We start from the raw sequence: 19,763 nt of genomic DNA, 5'->3' as shown, positions 1-19,763 counted from the left end.
ATGCGAGGGAATTCCAAACTCGAGCAGAACTGGAGAATACTCGTAGAGAAACGGGTGTTTTTTCATCGTAAACTGGGCTGCTTAACATCGGGGTGCGAAAAAGTATTTAGTAAACAGGGGAGCTCAAAGCGAAGGCACGCTTTGTGACATTGGCAAGCCGGTGTGTGCAAAGAGGTAGAAACAGCGTCTCGCGAGAAAGCAAACGGCAAAATGCTTCGTCAACACACGAGGGGCATGGAATGTGAGCGCGACAACCTCTTTAATGCCACTGCAACAAACGGAGACTGCAACATGGCATAACACTGTGATTGCTTCTCAGCAACAGACGTGCCACACAACACAATGTTGGCCAGCCATTCGGAGACAACCAAGCGAGCGCTATTGTTTAATTGTACCCGCGATCTTGCAGGAGAGTATTTTCATGACCCTCTGGAAACGCGACAACACGTAATAACACAAACGGTCTAGGATGGTGACATTCCCTTTCTTGGTACCAGTCTCCAATGTGGACAAGCACTGTCTGATGCTCAGTATACATTGATTACTTTACACAATCGTGAATTATTCCACTCTCTCAACATCGCTCTCTGATGCGTTTCCAGGTTGTTACCGCGTGTTCTTTAACACCATGTCCAACGTTTTGGACCCCGTGCTTGGCGTTTCTTCGGAAATGATTTGTCGTCACGACGACCAAAATGCGGTACAACCTGGAAACACGACGGAGAGCTCAACAGCACAACCACAAACACCTAAATAGTAATTTTATGACTCTTACATTTCTTTATAAAAATGTAGCGTGAAGTTCAGGCAGCGTCCACTTAGGTACTGTATAAGCATCTATACTATGCCAATGCATCTGAAGGCATTTGTTTGAAGGAACGTACAGCTTATAAAAAAAATGTTACAATTTAAAAAATAAATATACGTGTGTTTTAAGATACAACATACAAAGCATTTAATATAGAATTGTTTTGTACAAAATACAATAGGTTTTTGGCTGTAAATAATTTCATATTTTTCATAAAAAGAGCATTATGAAAAAATACTCATTTTGTAATCCTTTTGTAATGTACCTGACACCTTCAACATAAATTCAGATAAATTAACCGTAAAATGAAAGTCCGACTTAAGACGGGCATATTTCCAAGCATAGCCCGTGAGGACATGGTAATGGCAGGCAGACGCGTCATCGCATGACATCGCTGATGGGGGCAGCTCCGTTACCATTCGGGTTGCACATCCGAGGTACAAAACAAAAAAAAAACAGGGACATATCATGGGAAGAATAATATCTCACGATACCGGAAGAGTGGGAGAGCAACGTGTAAATACGCGGTGTCTTGAGTGGCGTTGCTCTACAAAAAAACGTGACTTCAATGCTCCCGGGAAGACTTAAGGATTTCCCAGGACAGATATCTCTCAACAAGATAAAGGTCCTGGGAAAACGGGAACAGGTGGCAACTCTAGCCACATTACCACGACTGCATCACAGAGAGAAAAAGTTACCCGTGTGTGTGGCTTTTTTTTTTAACTGTGACCTCTCTGGTGCAAGGTTTCGCCCCGAGACTTATTCTGGATCAACTCCATCTCACGATCACAACGCGGCTGCTGCGTCCCAGAGGCAAACAAGAGCTAAGAAGGAAGAGGCCCCAACTACAAAAAAAATGGAGAGGGCTCCTCCAGCTGACGCCGTGAACTGGGTGGCGACACAAGGGAACGGTCGCGGCTGTCGAAGCGAGGTCAGCGGCCTGCGAACGGTGACGAGCTCGGCCACCCGCAAAGCAAAAACACCACCACCGAGGTCACAACATCTGACCCGTGGCCTTGGGACAGCGTTGCTTAACGCGAACACGGCCGATTTCTCAGCCGATTTCTCGGCCGTCAGGGAGCAGTCGAGAGCATTTGTGGTAGTAGCACCAAATTTTTCTTTTTTTAAACCCCTGTTTTTTTTTTATTGATAAATATATACCGTTGATTCTTCTGTGTGGATTACAGAAAAAGCCACGAAAATGGACTCTACGATGGCACGTTAAAGCAAACACTCGGGCTTTTGTCAAAGTGACCTTCTTGGGGAAAGTCAAAGCACCATTTATACGTTCGGTGAACCACCGTCTGAGGTTCATCAAGTCCAATTCCGTCCGCTTATCTTCAAGCATTCTCTCCATCCTTAAAGAAACACTGTTAAGAAATGTATTCTCATGTTATCCAGCCTTTAAATCTCCATTGAATAAAAAAAAGATTTAATAACTGACGAAGATAATTAAAAGGCTTACCGTTGCAAAAAATGGTATGGGTGATGAAAGATAAATACGGATTGCATGATAGTTTCGTGCAACCTTGACCAATTGATTCATGCCTGGAATATGCCCAAAGTTTGTTCATTATATGCCTCTTCTTGCGCCCCTCACACTCGTGCAATGTGCATATTTTGTGCCCTTCAGATGTTGTTAATTGATTTATTTTCTGTCAATGTTTTGTGAGAACGCTTAAAACACACATTTTTTCGGGGTGCAACGAGGACGAGATGTTAACTACCTCACCTGGTATACAGGAGATTGTGGGTTTCATCCCGAACCATGACGCCTGTATATTTGGAGTTTGCATGTTCTCCCTGTGGTGGCGTGGATTTTTCTCCAGGCCCTCTGGTTTTCCCCTCCACATTAATAATTGTAATCAACGTGGGTTTAGAGTATTTGGCTGCTATAAATTGCCACACGATAAGCCACTTTGTTGAGCTATCGTCTGTGGCCAGATCGCTTCTGAAAAAGAGCTACATAGCTCAGTGAACCTTACCTGGTAAAGTAAAAAAATAATTTAATTGTTTAATAGTTTGAACCTCTCAGCTTTAGTCCTTAGTAAGAGACTCATACACACGTCATTACCATACTGGTTCTTCTAGATTTTGAGTCTCTTTGCAAGGCGTCTCTGGTCACTGATTAACACCGTTGTCTGGCAGGAAATAATTAACTCGAGTAAGTGCTTGTAAAGCTGCAACTAGGGAGATGCAAATGAAAAGAGAAAGGGCTGTGCTGGCCTTTTGAAACGGGCACCACAACCTCTCAACATGGCGTGCTCCTCATTCACCCGATCAGCGTAGCACATTGAGCCACGGGCTGTGGCCAACATTACCACGGCATTTGTACACCACTTGAAGCTGCCTATAATTACGTACGTGTAATAAATGCACGGATGAGACAAGCCGCATTCTTGGCCATTCATTGACCTTTGCCTTTACCAGCTAACAGTGTCGAGGTAAACACGCCAATAAAGCCGGTCTCCTTTAAGCCCATTTCCCTCCGTGTATGGATGCAGCAGAAGTGTAAGAAGAAAGTACAAATCGAAGCATGTCATTCTGGTTTTTTTTGGTCGGAAGAATGGAGCCACTTTTGCCTCTTCACTCGTCAAGGCCCCCGCAGCACCTCAGTGAGCAGCAACACGACCCCAACGTATGCTCTGTCATCTTTGGCGAACATTTGCGTTCGGCTTGAACTGAAGCGAGCGGCTTCATCGGGCCCACCTGCCGCCCCGCGCGCAGCAGCAGCAGTCAGTCACAGCCGTTAAGTCGCTGAAAAGACGGAAGGAAGGGCAGGCAGCGAAGTGGAACAAATATGTCCTCAGGGTCTGTTTCGTAGGCACGGGGGGGGGCGGGCGGAGGAAGTGGAGGGGTACCGAGCACAGCAGGCTCCGCTGGCCGCCAGCCACTAGCCCCGCTAGCCCCGCTAGCCCCGCTAGCCCCGCTAGCCCCACTAGCCCCGCTAGCCCGCAGCGCCGGGGTTGAGCTTGCGCTTGCGGCACAGGTCGGCCAGGCCCTTCATGAGACGCGTCTCCTCGGGCCGGAAGAGCCTCAGGAAGCTGTCGTGCTCCAGGAGGATGCGGTTGAGCGTGCGCTCGAAGTTGACGTGACGGCGCGCCATGAAGACGTACTCGCGGTGCTCCAGCACGCGCGGGCACTCGCACACGTTGGGCACCCACACGTACTCGCGCGTCGTCAGCGGGAAGTCGCTCTTGTACGTGCGCGTCACCTGCACCTCGTAGCGAGTCTCCAGGCCCATCGTCTTCTTGCCCAGCACCTTGCCGCGGAATACTGGCAAGCGGCCAGCGTGCAAAGGGGCACGTACGGGGTGGGAGAGCGGGAGAGTGAGCGAGCGGTCAGAAGGGTGGATGTGGAGGAGGGGGAAGGTCAAAGTTGAAGTGTCACCGAGTACTGCTCAGGCAGTGGTTGACATTGTACATTTGTTTGTTTTGATTTTAAATTCACTCTGAAAATATTACAAACACCTCTTGCCCTGTGGAATTGGCATGTGGGGAAACCCAAACTGGTTCACTTATATTTTTGAGAGTGAAGTTGAATCCAATGTTAGATTAAGGTCTCACCATGCCATGTAGATCATGGGGGTTATTTGACCATACCTCACCATGGGGATCAGTGCAGGTTGGGGAAGGTGGTGCGCATAGACATTGGACCGGAGTACTGTACAACAATGTATTTTGTTGCATTGCCCTCTGCTGACAACCTAGCTCTGCAACAGCCTACAGCATATGTTCTATGCATGATGGTCACACCATACAAGTGCTATCCAGGCTCAAGCCTGCTTAGTTTCTGATGAGATTGGATGCATTCCATGCCATTTTGTCATAGGCCTGTGCTATGGTGGTGACAATTCTCTGTATAGGTGACTTTCCACAAAGCGGTATCTATTTTATCCACCCTAAGGTGGTGGTAGGTTGAGGTGTCCGTTGACCAAGATCTGATATTTGAACCTTCTGCCTGAGTCAGATGTAGTTATTTACTTTTCTTATTTGCAGTAATTTCGTTATTTTTGCGTGTGAAATTGTCCCCTTGTAAATGTCCTCTCACCGAAATCCTTCTCACAGAACTGCTTGATCCTGTTTGACCTTCCTCGGACCTTCTTGCACCGCGAGCAATATTCTGCCAAACAACAAATTGCAAAATTAACATACCTTAGAAACGATTATCATACCGACGATTTTCTCAGAAACGACATTTTTCAGGTCACAGGAAATTGACAGAACATACTATTAGATTTGAACTTTCTTTTGGTGAAAAAAACAAGGATTGGACTCCCATGATAATGCCGTAATATTATATTTGAAGGGCAAAAATGCAAATTTTCAGAACGTTTCCTGGAGTGATGAATCGATCAAAATTAATTATAAAGCTCACAATACGTGTATCGGATCACGCGTGTAAGAATGTATGTTTAGCTATAAACGTCAATTGCATTAATTGGGTTTACATGATCCTCACAACTAGAGACATTAATATTCACTGCAACATTAAGAAAAATAATCCATCTTTGAACTGAATCATGACAATCGAATCATCGGGACCGACAAACTGTATAAATTCCATTCAATAAAATGTCATTCAACTTAATTCTTCATTGAGAGGTTTGTAAATATTGGATTGTTCCCATTAATCACCAGCTACAGCTGAAGGACACGGGTAAAAAGAAATCCCTTTCATGACATTTACCAAGACGTCTCAAGAGGTTGCTCAGATAAACAAGCAGAACCTTGTTTTTTTTTGCCAAGGTGTGAAGATGAGATGGTTCAAACTCCAAGTCGAAATGTCAGCGGGAAAATTAGGCGGCCATTTTTAAACCTGCAAAATAATTTCAACACCCGGAAGTAGCTTGAGAAAAGGTTTGTAAGCTTGGTTATTTTCCTCCTCTGAGTCACCCCGTGCATCCGAGAGAGGGAGAGAAGTGGGGAGGAAAGAGCTTTCTGGCTTGTCATCGATTCAAAGGTCACGACATCTGCGTGTTTCGGGTTTAATGTCCAGGGTGATGCACCGGGCCAAGTACGCATCAGAAAACAAAATACAGATCTCTAAAGCCACTCGCGACAGAATTTACAAATCAACAGCATGATTTACACATCACAAACCAGGGCAATTGGTTTAATTCTCATCTTGTTTTTGGGTTTTAACTGTGATTAAAAATAACTCAGCCATCATAATTAGAGCCATTGCGTAAGTATGTCACGACAGACTAACTAATGATATTTGAACCTAAAAAAGCATTTTAAATATTTTATGGGTGTCCACTGTACTTATTATAACAATAACAGATCTCTTTGGTTATTTCGGTAAAGTCACGTAGAAAGGAAAAAAATAATTAAATAATAGCATACGACGTTTCGATTGCAACACAAGCAATCATCATCAGGTACGAAGGAATGAGAAAACAAACCTAGTAAACCTAGAAATATAATGCAATACAACACAGAGAGTATTGCATTATTTCTTTCTACGTGACTTCACCGAAAGAACCAAAGAGTAATTCCTGCAGTCACGAAAGCTCCAAATCAAGTTTGATAACAAATCTGTTGGCTCGTGCACCTGCAAAGCTCGCCAAAATCTCTCAATCTTCAAACGATAAGCGGCTTATTCCTGCCGTATATCTGCAATTCTAAAGACCCCTGGGGCCCACGGCCGTTCCCGCTGCCGCCAATGCGGGAGCACAGCGGCTTGCACCTGAGAGGCGTGCTGGGTGCTGTGCCACGAGGCTGGAGAGCGCAGTGCGTCGCTCTCCCGCGTTCCCCCTTTGCTTTGCTGCATCTGTAATCGTCTTGGCCATGCGGGCGGCATTGGCAATGATTTACTCGCCAAAGCTCAGGATTTAATTTCTAACTTAGTTTTTTTTTTCTGGAACGCTGCTCGGCTGCCGTGAAGTTAGGATTGTCGGCGTAAGGCACTGCCAATAGAGTACATGGTCATGCCTATCCATAATAATCCTATATTATTGTACCCTATATAACTATAAAATACAATGAACGTGTTTATAAAAATTAGATGCGTGCCAGTGTGCTTTGGGTGATTTGGCGAGATGAGTTTGGCGTCGTGCTAAAATCATCCTCAGATCAGCGTTTTGTGGACTGCTCCGGCTGAAATAACGCACTGCGCAAGCGTCATTGAGTCTAAACGCTCTTTGTGAAAATAGTTCTGAATTGGGATTATATCTTGAGTTCATGTGGTGGGGGGTGCTATGGACGGGTCTTATTATCCGTGTTTGTCAGTTCAAATTGGTCCTGTTATCCAAGCAGTACTGCGCAGAAATACACGGGGGGGTAAATCCGTTGGCGACTTGCACATCACTCCTCGGCAGTTGCGCTGCATACCACAGGCTGAGACGACAGGGCCCACTCAATGCACGGTTTGCGGAAGCAATTGAAACCCTAGCCCTGCTTTAATAGAGAGAAGCCACTGTGCGGGCGGTGTTGAAAGCGGTGTTCCATTACGAGCGAAATGTTACGAAGACAAATCGCTGGGTTCCGTTTGTGGAGCTGAAAAAAATAAACTCGTCATGTTTTGAACAAAACATTTCCCCCTTTTTTTCTCTTCCAAAATTGTCGACTAACTTCTTTCGAATTTGTCGACTAACATCTTCCAATATTGTCGACTCACTTACCATGGACAAGGTTGTATGGCGATGTGGTGGTCACGTGACACACGCAGACATGGCCCGAGTCTGGCCTTCCTACTGGCTGTGAGCGCACCTTCGCGTGTTGTTACTTCGAAGAGGAGTAACTTTCCGCTTTCCACCAAATGGAGCTGTCCCTCTGTGACGGCAGCTACCACATGCGCTGTCGTCGTGTGCCGGAATGGATGCATTGGTTCAACAGTAAGCCTTCCGATCGTAGGTGACCGTAACTTCATGGACTCTGTCATGTGTTGTATATTTTGACGTAAAATATTTTCGCTGCATCCTAAATGCATACATTTTTGTAAGTCGGATCAGGTTTTTGCAACAGAGTATGCGGTCTCTGGAGGGTGCAACGGTGGTGCAGTGTCTAGCAAACTGTGTTATGCACCTGGTGACCCGAGTTAGATTACTGGCCATGGCTGACATCAGTGGTGAGTGACATCTGGAACCGTATCCTGGGCCTTCACTCTGTGACATTTCGGGCAACGGCATCGCTTCAAGGAAAGAACGAGGGGTCATTGCCCGAAAAGGTCCACCTCTTCTACTTCTTTTCTTTTCGAGGGAGAGTCATTGACGAGTGCGTAGACTTCTTTCTACCTGCGCTTGTGCGCCAACGCGGCATCATAACATCCTTTTTGTTCAACTCTGGAGGGCCACTTCACCGACGCTCGCTCGTGGAGCATGCATGGAAGGTATGGTGCTTCTTTCGCGCCGTACGTAGCCAACCGTGCCAATCAATCGGAGCTGTCGGTGAGGCTGATGCATCTGCAAGCTGGGATTGCCGATGATGAGGCTGATGGGGATAGTGATGGGGATGGTGATGGGTTCGCTCGCGAGGAGCTTTTTGCGAACGTGCAAATGCTCGCGAGATGTGCGCGGCGGCGCTCGCAGGCGCTCACCGGGGGGAGGCGGCGGGGGCAGGCGTGGCCGCAGGACGCTCCGCGGGGGCTCGTAGCGCTGCTGCACCGAGTTCTGGACGTCGTGGCGCGGAGGGGACGCGGCGTCACGGGGCCCTGCCGCGCCGTGCCCCTGCTGGCCACTCTGCGGCACCCGGTTGGGGGTCTGCTGCTGCTGGTGCTGCTGCAGGTGCTGCTGCTGGTGCTGCTGCTGGTGCTGCTGCTGCTGGTGCTGCTGCTGCTGGTGGTGGTCTCCGTAGCTCGCGGCGACGCTGGCGTGCGGGTGTTGCTGCCCGTGTGCAGGGTGAGCGCCGTAGCGCTGGCGCTCCGGGGGGGGCTGCTGCTGCTGCTGCTGCTGCTGAGGTTGGTGCGACTGCTCGTGGTGCTGCTCGCGATGGAGAGGTTTGTGGTGGGGGGACTGCTGCTGCGGCTGCTGGTATGGCTGGTGCATCTGCACCTGAGATTGCTGATGAGGCTCGTGGGGATGGTGCCTCGGTTGCTCATGTTGCTGGTGAGGCTGCTGCTGCTGCTGATGATGAGGCTGATGGGGATGGTGATGAGGTTGCTCATGTTGGTGGTGAGGCTGCTGCTGCTGAGGCTGATGAGGCTGATGGGGATGGTGATGAGGTTGCTCATGTTGCTGGTGAGGCTGCTGCTGCTGCTGGTGAGGCTGATGCATCTGCAGCTGGGATTGCTGATGAGGCTGATGGGGATGGTGATGAGGTTGCGAATGATGAGGTTGCGAATGAGGATAATGATGGTGGGGTTGCTGCTGGTCAGGTGGGTGGGACTGCTGTTGAGGTTGTTGATGTGGTTGTTGGTGTGGCCAAAATCCTGGCCAGCCATGTGGAAAGTGAGGCCGATCTGCGTCATATTGAGAAGGGAAAGCAATCTTAGAGCAACCACATGAAAGAAAAAAAACTCTTTGAAGCTGCAAACATTTTTAATTGAACATCCACTTGTAGAGCTCAACATGTTGTCAATGGTTGTGTTTTCGTACAGTCATTTAAGACCAACAGCTAAACATGTAGCTCATTTTCACTTCATTTGAACTGCTGTTTCATAAGACGTTCCTTCGTATGCTATAAGTGCGTGACACTGTTGATATATATTTTACCCCGGAGAACGTAAAACAAATAGCGCCCCCATGCTCAAGTTGAATTTGGTGATTCCTAAGCCAGTGGTTAAAATTCGACATTGCAATGCTAGGTTACCAGTATTTGATCGTCGAAGGAAAAAAACACAATTGACTTCTCACTTCTCACCAACTTGATACTCACTTTTACCAACTCCAGAATGGTGACGATTGCCCAATTCAAACATGGCCAGCTTTTGAACTCATGATGTTAAACGATTCGGGGCCTGCTCCTTTACCAACTCAGACATGACCTGGGTATGTACGGATGCTCTTAGTGGTAATGTATGGGGGTAAAGTAATTTTAGCTTGTTCTTTTACATAATTGCAAATGCAGTCCTCCAAAGAGTAATTGATAGTGGTCTGGAATAGCATCTATCTCAGAAGCAAGCATGAGTTCAATCCCTGGTCAGGGATACACTCAGCTCCACTCTGAAGTTAATCAAATGAGTAACAATTTCTGAGAAATCAACAGCAGTTGTTGTCCTTTGTATAACTTGCCATACGAATCTGGAGTTTTCACCACTGGCTGAAGCCACTGACGTATGTGTGTGCTTTCCGTTTGAGCAAACTGACACCTTGATTTTGAATCCAATTGGAAATCTTTCAGAGGCGTGAAACCCTCCGTGATGAAGAACGCCCCACTGAAGCTGATATCATAGCGCTACCTCTGAGTTCCCTTAAAGTTTCCTCTGGTAGACGGCAACACTTCCCACCTGCCCAGCTACAGAAAATATTTTTTGTCGTATGGCAGTCAAAAACAATATATTTAAATTTGAGAATTGAACAGCGTTTTGTGACCGGCCAGGCAGAATCCATCAACTTACTAGATGTGACAAACCGGCTTAACCAGATGTGACCTCCTGTATTAAAACTCGGGACCTTGGTGGTTGCCAGCTTAGCTCTCTACGCCACGGTGGAGAAATGTTAACTACCTCGCCTGGTATACAGAAAGTAGTGGGTTTGATCCCGACCTTGACGCCTGCTATATATTTGGAGTTTGCACGTTCTCCCCGTGGGTTGTATGGATTATTCTCAGAGTCCTCCGGGTTTTCCCTCCACATTTAGAAACATGCGTTTAGAATATTTGGCTACTATACATTTCCACATGATAAGCCACTTCGTGGACCTATCATTTGTGGCCAGGTCGCTTCCGAAAAAAAGGCTATACAGCTCAGTGGGCCTTACCTGATAAATAAAAAAATTAACATCTATTCCACTTGGCCATCTCTCGTTTGTGAATTATTCATCAAACACGCACTTACATGGGGTGGTGGTGGTGGTCGTGGCAGTAGTGGTGGTGGTAGGAGGGGTAGTGCTGATGACCGGTGGCCAGGGCAGCAGGTCGGCGGGCCAGCCCGCATCCAGGAGAGCACGTTGCGTTTCCTGTATGCGGCTGTGCCTCTCGCTGGGCAGCCAGTACTCGTATTCAATGCCAGGGTTCTGCTCACGGAACAGCACCTGTGGAGCCGCACAACACAGATTATAGAAAAACACCTTGCCCCACGACATCTCTTAGGCACGTGGAACTTCTTAAACTCAGACAATGGAAGCACAAATCCCCCGACAGGAACTAAAGAAACATCCAGCAAGTGCAGTGAAACGTCGGGCATCATGCAAGTCAATATGCAGCACAACTCAAAAACACATCGGAGTCACACAGGTAAACTGGTTACTTCAGACTCTGTCTCCTCGACAGACCTGCTCTCCACCTGAGGATGGCTGCTTGCGTTGTGGCCGAAATGTCGTGAGAATTATTTTATTATGTTTTATTTTTATTATTTCCATTTTACGTGACTTTACCGAAAGAACCAAGAAGATGAATCCCTGCAGTCACGAAAGCTTTAAATCGAAATTGGTTACTCCAGGTTACGCTTGCAAATGAGGCCACCCTGGTCTCTTGGGTTCTCACCTGGTTGAAACAAATGAAATTGAGACTCCTGCATGATGAAGGCACAAATAGACAATATTGCTAGCTTGATAGCTGCGCACGCCTGTCCAGCATTGTGTTGCGTGGCATCATCTGTAGTCGTACTGATTAAATAATAAAATCGATGGTTCTATACATTTTAAAGAACCAGGTAAGAGCCCATTATAAGACCACAAGAGTGAGGCAATGGAGACTTGGGGGGTAATGTAAAAAAACATCCTACAAAAAGCATTTTAAAATACCCAAGGTGGAGTTGATGTAAAAAAAAATTGTCAGAAAATATTGTAATAATGCAAAACAGTGCAAGCATATTTAAGGGACGGTACCACTAACATTTTAAAATACGACCTTAGCTGCGTTCTTTCTCTGTACATTGGCAGGTTCCACGCAAGTGCCCCCGCATAGTTGCATTCCTTTGGGAAGGCTTATATTTTTTTTTTCCCACTGTGGTGGCAGACGATGCGTTTGTGTTGAAACACGAAGGAGGAGCGGGGAGAGGTCAAGAGGTCGGAACACTGGAGAGGTGAGGCGGTGGGGGGTGAGGAGGAGGTTGGGGGGTGGGGACTGCGGATGTGTGAGGAAGGATTTGTAGGGGAACGCCCCCCAACGAGAAGCTGGTGCGTGAGAGATCTGACACGAGAGATCTGACGAGTGCTGAAAGCCCAAAATCTTATCAGATAGTGGTGCAGGCCGGTTAGAATTCCAGGGCCCGCATGCGTACGCGTGTCCCCCAAGTGTTGACCCAGATGCGCCGGCCACCAGAGCGGCAACAGACGTAGCAGGGCCCAACTCTGAACTGTGCAAAGAGGTCATGACTGTTTCCTTTAGAACAATAAAAAAAAACATCCTACCCAGCATGCCCCTCCAGAGAGATCCACGTGTCGCCCTGACCCAGGTCGTGCCGATCTAGGCCCACCCTCTATTAAGACATTCTTGAGCATCTTTTGCGAGGTGTTCCCGCTTTTGTGCACAAATACTGCCCATGGAAGCCACGCATGCTCGCGAAACAAACAAGGCAGAGGGAGCGAGCTACTCAGTGGCATTGGGGTACCCAGCAAAGCGGACTGAGCTTGTTGCTGATGAGACTGGCGAGGGGTGAGAGTCTTGGCCAGGGCTGCCTGGCTCATTAAAGCAAATTTAGCTGAAAAACACGACTGTGGAGAACACATAGACGGATGGATACGTTTTTGTTTTATTTCGGTCACTGAATAAAAAAATCCTTATCTGTTCAATTATGCGGGATGTTTGGTAGTCTGCCGAAGCTGTTACGTTATCAGGGCCACAGCTGATAATCACTGATTGATGGCTTTTCCATTAAATCCACTCTGAATACATGGCAAACACCTCCTGCCCTGTGGAATGAGTATGTGGGGAAACACAAATGAAGTCATCATGGGACCTCCTTTGCCAATACCAAAATATGATAATAGGTTTTACCCATTTTTTCTGGCAACAAAACAGGTGTTAAGATGTTAAAACACCAAACTTAAACCTTTTATAAGGAATCACGTTTGCAATAATCACAATGCTTGTGGTCAGAATGCAAACAAAAAACATGCTCTGATAATAAATGCATTGTCCTTGAAACTGATTGGTCCACACCAGAGACAGCTTTCTTTAGAACCTCGTCTCAAACGGTGTTGGACCAGAGGACGCCAAAAGGCCTGATTAGAGGACGCCTTTTGGACCAATCAGTTTCAAGGACAATGTATATATTATCAGAGTATGTTTGTTTATGTTTGCATTCTGACCACAAGCATTGTGGTTGATGCAGACATGATTCCTTGTAAAAGGTTTCAATTTGGTGTTTTTAACATCTTAACACCTGTTTTGTTGCCAGAAAAAAGGGGAAAAACCTATTATCACAAATTAAGTAAATTTGTCTTTTTGAAATTAAGTTTAGTGGTAGGCGTACACATACGACCCTTTTAGTCAATCAACGACTGCATGAGAGCAACCCACATACGATGTGGGTTGTGGGAATTGTTTGACCATACTTCACTATGCTAGTCTGTGCTGGTTGGTGAAGCCAGGGAGCACATACATGGTCGAAAGGAGTGTGCCATGCACGCACTTATATTCAACTGTAAACTCAGGCTGTCTCGCAAAGGTTGGGTGGGTGAGTGAATGGAAGGGTGGATGGGTGGATGGGTGGGTGGGTAGATGGGTTGGCTGGTAGATGGATGGGTAGGTAGGTGGATGGGTTGGGTGGATGGAGTGGTTCTGTGGGAACCCCCGGAGTTGTATTCGAGCAAATGCAGGGTGTTTAGTCCTAAAATATGTGGCGTGGGTGAACTGGAAGAGCTTGGCAGTGAGGTGAACCGAACTTTGAGTCTCTAATCTGCAGTACAAAACCAGTGGTGCAAACCCAACAACGGAATGGTAGCCGAGAGAAAGAATGTGCACTCAGGAATGACCAAACACCAGATAAAGCCATGAAATCAGAGCAGTGTTTTAAATAAAAATGTACTGTAGTCACACAAGACCAGATGCCACGGTGCCAGCATAGGAACAGTGCTGGTGCTGGCTCATTGGGCGCCCAAAGCAGATATGATATTTTGAAGCCACTGTTCTATTTATAAAATCCCAGTGAGCCGACAGAAGAGACATGGACAAGAGATAGAGGCACAGTGAGATAAGAGAACTGGAGACAACAACAGAGAATCCAGGGCCCCTTGAGTTGTTTGGGGGCCCTACATTCTTGCTCGGTTTGCTTGGGCCTAGCCCCGTCACTGGAGAGGAAGGCCTTCAGCCATGAACAAAAATAACAGATGGCACTGATTTCACAATTTCAACGAACCAGACTTGAATCTCAGCGATGGCAGGGATAGTTCTGTTGTGAAATGACAATGGCAGTGGCTTGCTGTGCATTGAAGAAGTTCCAGTAACTCCCGATTTACACATTACACAGGGAACTACGGAGAAAGCGTTGCCATCTGCCATAGCGCAACTTTACACAACAGTAAATTAAAATAATACCTGTGCCAGTTCAACTAAATTGTAGCCATACACCCCTGTGTGTAATGCTACATTCAAACTTCGGAACGTTAACTTCCGTGAAATTGTCATGGATTGGCAGCTGGTGTACATTTATGTTTGTCGACGGCAGTTTTTGTCTAATAATTATTGACGTGGTTGGCAGAAGAAGTCAAGTAGTATGCATATCAATTGCAGCGTGTGATTATGAATGTCAGTGGCAGTGGTTGTCTTAACAATCATAAAAACAAATCCCTTTTTTATCCAGGAAAGTGAGTCTCAAGAATCTTGATCAGGAGGGAGCTGCATTTGGATGTTTGGCCAAATTTATAAACAAGTGTTTGGCATGTGGGAGGAAATCAGAGTATCCAGAGATAACTCACGCATATCAGGGGGTAACACTCAGTACTCCACACAGATAGATTCAATAATCAATTTCTCTAAGCATATCGTGGTTATCATCCAATCCAAGCCTCACAACACCTGGAAATCCGAGGCAGTTTCCCATCCAAGTAGTAACCAGGCTCAATTTTGATGAATTGTTGCTACTCAGCGTCGTGCTTTGACTCACAAAGAGTCGATTCTTTTTTTTTGTCTCGTTTCCATGGTCTCGTTCACATCATTTCTCCTTTGTCCCATCTCATCTCTGTCAAGATTTGTTCACTCCGAGAGGCTAAACGTAATGCGAGTGTCACTTGCGGTTGCGTGCAAATACGTGAGCCTCAGTAAATGAACGCGGATGGATAAATCAAAGCGTTTGCTACACCCACAGTTGTACAGGCGGGGAAGCAGGGCAATAGGTGCGAAGTGCCGTGCAGGTGAAGGATGTGGCCCGCCTCACCATGACGTGGAGGTCCTCGCCCGTGGGCCCCGCCGCCTCCATGGTCTCCTGTTTGTCCGCCGAGCGCTTGTACAGCACCTTGGTTCCCGTCACCACGTACTCGCCCGGCCAGTCGATCACCCAGTTCCCGTTGATCACGTAACGACGGTGGCCATTCATCAGCGCTGCAGGCCGACAACTTTGCGTTAGGGGCCAAGCATCCAACGCGCGGGATTAGAGAACGCACGCAGGCGAGCGACATCATGTTGGCTGTAAAGGGAAGAAAAAATGCATCTGCTCGGGCAGAGCATGTTGCGACAAAGATTGACGGCTAGCGGTAGATATGAGGGAAACGTGCATGACAGCACGTCCGCCATGGACATGGAAAGATAAAATCGGCTCGTGCGCAGGAGCTACATGGATTTTAATGTGTGGCAGGTTCTGCTACAGCACTACCCAGCCATATTAATGTGTTCAAAATACTTTATCACATTACCTAACCATTATCTCCATAAGGTCAAGACTGCTCTTAAACTCTTAAACTCTTAGGTTTCTTTCGGCAAAGTCACGTATGTAAAAATAAAAAGTAATAAAAATAAGAAACAATTAAAATAATAGAAATAATAATAGAAATAAAATAATAAATCACGACGTTTCGGAGTTAACACAAGTCTCCGTCCTCAGGTGGGACCGTCACAGCTAAATGTACTGTATCAAGTAAACATTATCAATGCAACGCTGGGGTATTTTTACTTTAATAACAGGTTCAGTAAAACAAAAAATCATCACTAAATGGGTCAATATTTAAATGCAAGACCAGTGATGCAGGAACAATGCAATACTGTACTGTATTATATTTTTTTAAATGTTAAATTTTACGCTGACTGTGCTCCCGGAATTACGTCAAGAGAGGTGAAGTATCCGTTGGGATCTCACACAGAGCAGTGCAACCCCACTGTGTTAGACAAGGGCCCGCGGAAGTGGATATCTCAGAGTTATATCCCAACATATCATTGTAAAACATCAAATGTGGCGGCAAGATCAATGTTGAAATAAAGCTTGCTGGCATTTTTCGATAGTGCGTTTATCGTGTTTTTCAGAAGGGCCTCCTATTGGGCCTTGACAAGATGATACCAAAGAAATATACCTTAACTTTTAACTTAGCAATTGTTGAAGTGCAAATAATGGTTAATTGAAACACAAGTCCCCTTCTGAAAATACCAAAAAGGAAGGAGCGATGATTAAGCCACCACGAGCACCGGGTCTGGAGGAAAGGTGGCTCAAGGAAGCTCCTCTGAAGCAGCGAGCGTGCCTGGACAACGTCACGATGACCGAGGTCAAGCAGCAACAGGAAGAGCTGAAACCGTCTGATCGTAAACATCCAAAATAAAGATTGTTTTCTCTCATCTAATTCTCTGCTATACACGCATATTCCGGATTATAAAACACGTTTTCCCCCTGGATTATACAGAAACAGTTGTGGGTGAATTCAATAATCCGGAATATATATGATCTATCGGAAACATGTATTTTAACATACTTGTTCAGAATTGTCTTCTGAAAGACGGGTTCTCTATAGCAACACATTGTACACGCTGAGGACGAGCAGCATAATCTTCCAAAAGACATTGATCCCCACTTTAAGGCAGCGCACTAATAATACTTTGATGAAATATGCCTCTCTATCGTACCGTATTCAGTCGTAGGCGGAGGGTGACTTCTACATTTGGGGGCAGGGGTTCGCTTTGTCCCTCACATTAAGAACCGTGGGTGCGTATAATTAATTTATTTATATTCTCTATTGAAAATAAATTAATGAAGGTGTCCAGTTTGCGGGGGGGGGGGCATTATTTTTTCCAAAATGCCCCCAAGAGTTTGGGGTGCATCTCATAATCTGGAGAATATCCAGAAATGTCCATCTGTCTGTCTGGCCCAGGGACATGCCAGAACCTTCACAGGAGCGTAGTCATTACAACCAGTAAGACCTGATCAACAGCTACGTAGAAAAAATATATTCCTGCAATTTGATCGGCGGCCAAGTTTACCAGAGAAAAGGTCACCTTACTGGTATTCATTGGGAATAATTTTATTTTTATTTTATTAGCAGTGAATGTAAAGTGTGGCCAGCAAAGCAACTTTGTAGGAAGTGTCTCTCTCAGGTGACGGCCAGCCCTCATGACTGCGGTCTGAAATATTGTATCAAGGATATTGATTGACTCTCATGGTCGTGGAATTATGCCAGTTCATAAATGTTTTTTTTGTGAGAATACACTGATTGAAATCAATATCCTTTTTTCCAGTACACAAATACTCAAATAGGGGGATATTGTAATAAGCTACTAATAAATATGTCCACTATTGTGGTATAACATAAAGCACAGTGTAAAACCCCAAATGTAACCAAGCAAAAATAAAATAATCTCTGGACCGGTGCTTTAAAAGGTAAAAGTGCAGCCCTGCAATTTCTTGCTCTCTCCACTGCCGGCAAAAAAGGGCCTCCAATAGCTAGAGATCTCACCCAAAACAACCCTCTATTATAGATATTGGTCGCGAAAGCCTACGTGTTCAACCAGCTAGAGGAAGCTGTGGAGAACCCCTCTAGAAGGGTACTGTAAGAAATAACCAAGAAGAAGAAGGGTACTGTATTTGGCCTACTTTCCCACGGTGGCCAGGCGAGTATCCCCCACACTTTACCCCACCAACGTGCAACCTGCCAATAGACCAACTGTGGTGTTCCCATTTATGCATGTATGTATGTTGAACTTCTATCGCACCGTACGTAGCCACCCACACTGCTGGTGTTTGTTATGTGAGCAGTTTCTGGACAGAGATGGTGGTGGGAGGGAGGGTGATTTCAGAAAAAAACTTGTCTGTATCAATTCGCAATCCAGTAAATTCTGGATTGTGAATTGCAAAATCCAGAATTAACTAACCATTACACCATGGCAGCATGCCCTTTAAATGCAAATTATGTGAAAATAATTGTTTATTCTTCAGCTTGGATCTCGACCAGAAATAAAAAGGCACCAGCCCAAAACAGCCGCCCGTGAATTTCCCTTACGTAAACACAGGCTGGCTCGGGACCCTGTGAAAATTTCAGGTAGGCCTATATATGGGTAAGTGTGGCTGTGGAGAAATGGTCCACGTTAAACACCCCCCCCCTCCCTCCAGACCCTACTTCAGTCATAACACAACTCTCTAGGGGGGGTGGAGGGGGAGGCACAATAAATCCTTTAAAAGGTGTCAGCAGCGACGCACTCGGCCAATTCCTATCAAAAATCTTTGATGTTGCTCACAGCTGATCAGCCCGAAACGGAGAACAAAACAACTCAACAAAAGAAACCAGCAGCCAGGGATAACCACCTTTGTTTTTTTAACTTACACAACTTATTTTTAAACTCGTATACTCTTCAATGCCCAAATGTTGTGGTTCCTTTCTTTTTGATGTGAATAATCTCAAGGGTTTTGTTGAAGTCGCCACTACCTACCCACAACCACTCGCATAATTTCTACAAAATATACGCGACAAGGCATCGAAAGATGGAGGGATTCGCGTGAACATTTTTTAAACTACAGTAAAACAGTGGACGGTCGCGAACATTCGTCAAAGGCAGTAGCGGTCGCCCCAAAACTTGAGAGCGGAGCGTTTAGTAATCCTCAAAGGCAAACAAACCGCAGACGGTGATATGGCTCATTTCAGAGGATGATCGCCGCACAGTGAGATTGTTTTATTTTTCTTTCCTTTATTGCTAACTCATCTTCAAAAAATTAAACAAAGTCGCCACGTTCACTGACCATACGCTCAGCGGCCACGGAGGCGATTGCTAAAGGAAGCACTCTACGCTACAAAACGCAACACCAGGTTCGCACGGCAGCCAGATTATATATCGGCCCACACTCGCACACTTTTTAGAGCGCTGGATGGGATGGGATCTGGCCCAGAAAGCAGTAAATAATGATAGTCCAATAAGAGCAAACCGATATTTAAGTTTTTATAATTTAAACACATGCGAGAAAAGACGTGTTACAAAAATAAATTGAGTAAAAAAACGAAGAAAATTCATGTTAACTTTGAAAAGCAAAGCAATTTCTTGCTCCTTGCTATCTACGCTCACCAGCGACGACTACTTCACACCGAAGCTCAGAGTGCACAAACTTGAAAGCCGTACGGTATCTGCAGTGTTCTGACGGCTCAGAAAAAACGCACAACTCTGAAGGTCCAAGAAAATGCTGCAAAACCCGAAAAGGACCATGGGGGCCACGCACTCCCCTCTTTGTGAGTTTCTTCATGTCCCACACGTGAGCCTTCCTTTTTAAGCCCAGAACCAGCCCCACCTCCCACTCTACACAACTAAACCCAGGAGTTCTCAAACTCCTTTCGTTCCTTCACACCACGATGCCGGCCAACATTGTTTAAAAAAAAATCATCTCAAAGTGTGCCGTGTGTGACGACGAGAGCTGATCTGAAGTCTGACCGTGCACTGGTCGACCATGCGGGGAGGAAAATGCGGCACGAGCCTCAGTCGCTCATTCTCTGCTATCAACGAGCCTCAAGGTT

The 19,763-nt window shown here is 46.0% G+C and overlaps 1 protein-coding gene across 2 annotated transcripts in view; it reads right to left on the bottom strand.

The window, feature by feature from the left end:
• Positions 1-240: 240 nt before the first annotated feature.
• The window catches only part of ADAMTSL5 (ADAMTS like 5), a 45,876-nt gene continuing 26,353 nt past the window's right edge, over positions 241-19,763 (bottom strand). For both annotated transcript variants that reach the window (XM_078623531.1, XM_078623540.1), the window contains 5 exons: positions 15,227-15,390; positions 10,745-10,940; positions 8,348-9,208; positions 4,859-4,930; positions 241-4,084 (listed from right to left, as the gene is read on the bottom strand). In XM_078623531.1, coding sequence (XP_078479657.1) covers positions 3,756-4,084; positions 4,859-4,930; positions 8,348-9,208; positions 10,745-10,940; positions 15,227-15,390 — 1,622 coding nt within the window. In that variant the 3' untranslated portion in view covers positions 241-3,755. The remainder of the gene's footprint in view (positions 4,085-4,858; positions 4,931-8,347; positions 9,209-10,744; positions 10,941-15,226; positions 15,391-19,763) is intronic.

The sequence above is a fragment of the Lampetra planeri genome, chromosome 3, assembly GCF_965212315.1.
Source record: "Lampetra planeri chromosome 3, kcLamPlan1.2.h2, whole genome shotgun sequence".
NCBI lineage: Eukaryota > Metazoa > Chordata > Hyperoartia > Petromyzontiformes > Petromyzontidae > Lampetra > Lampetra planeri.
This window is presented reverse-complemented; position numbering and strand designations above follow the sequence as displayed.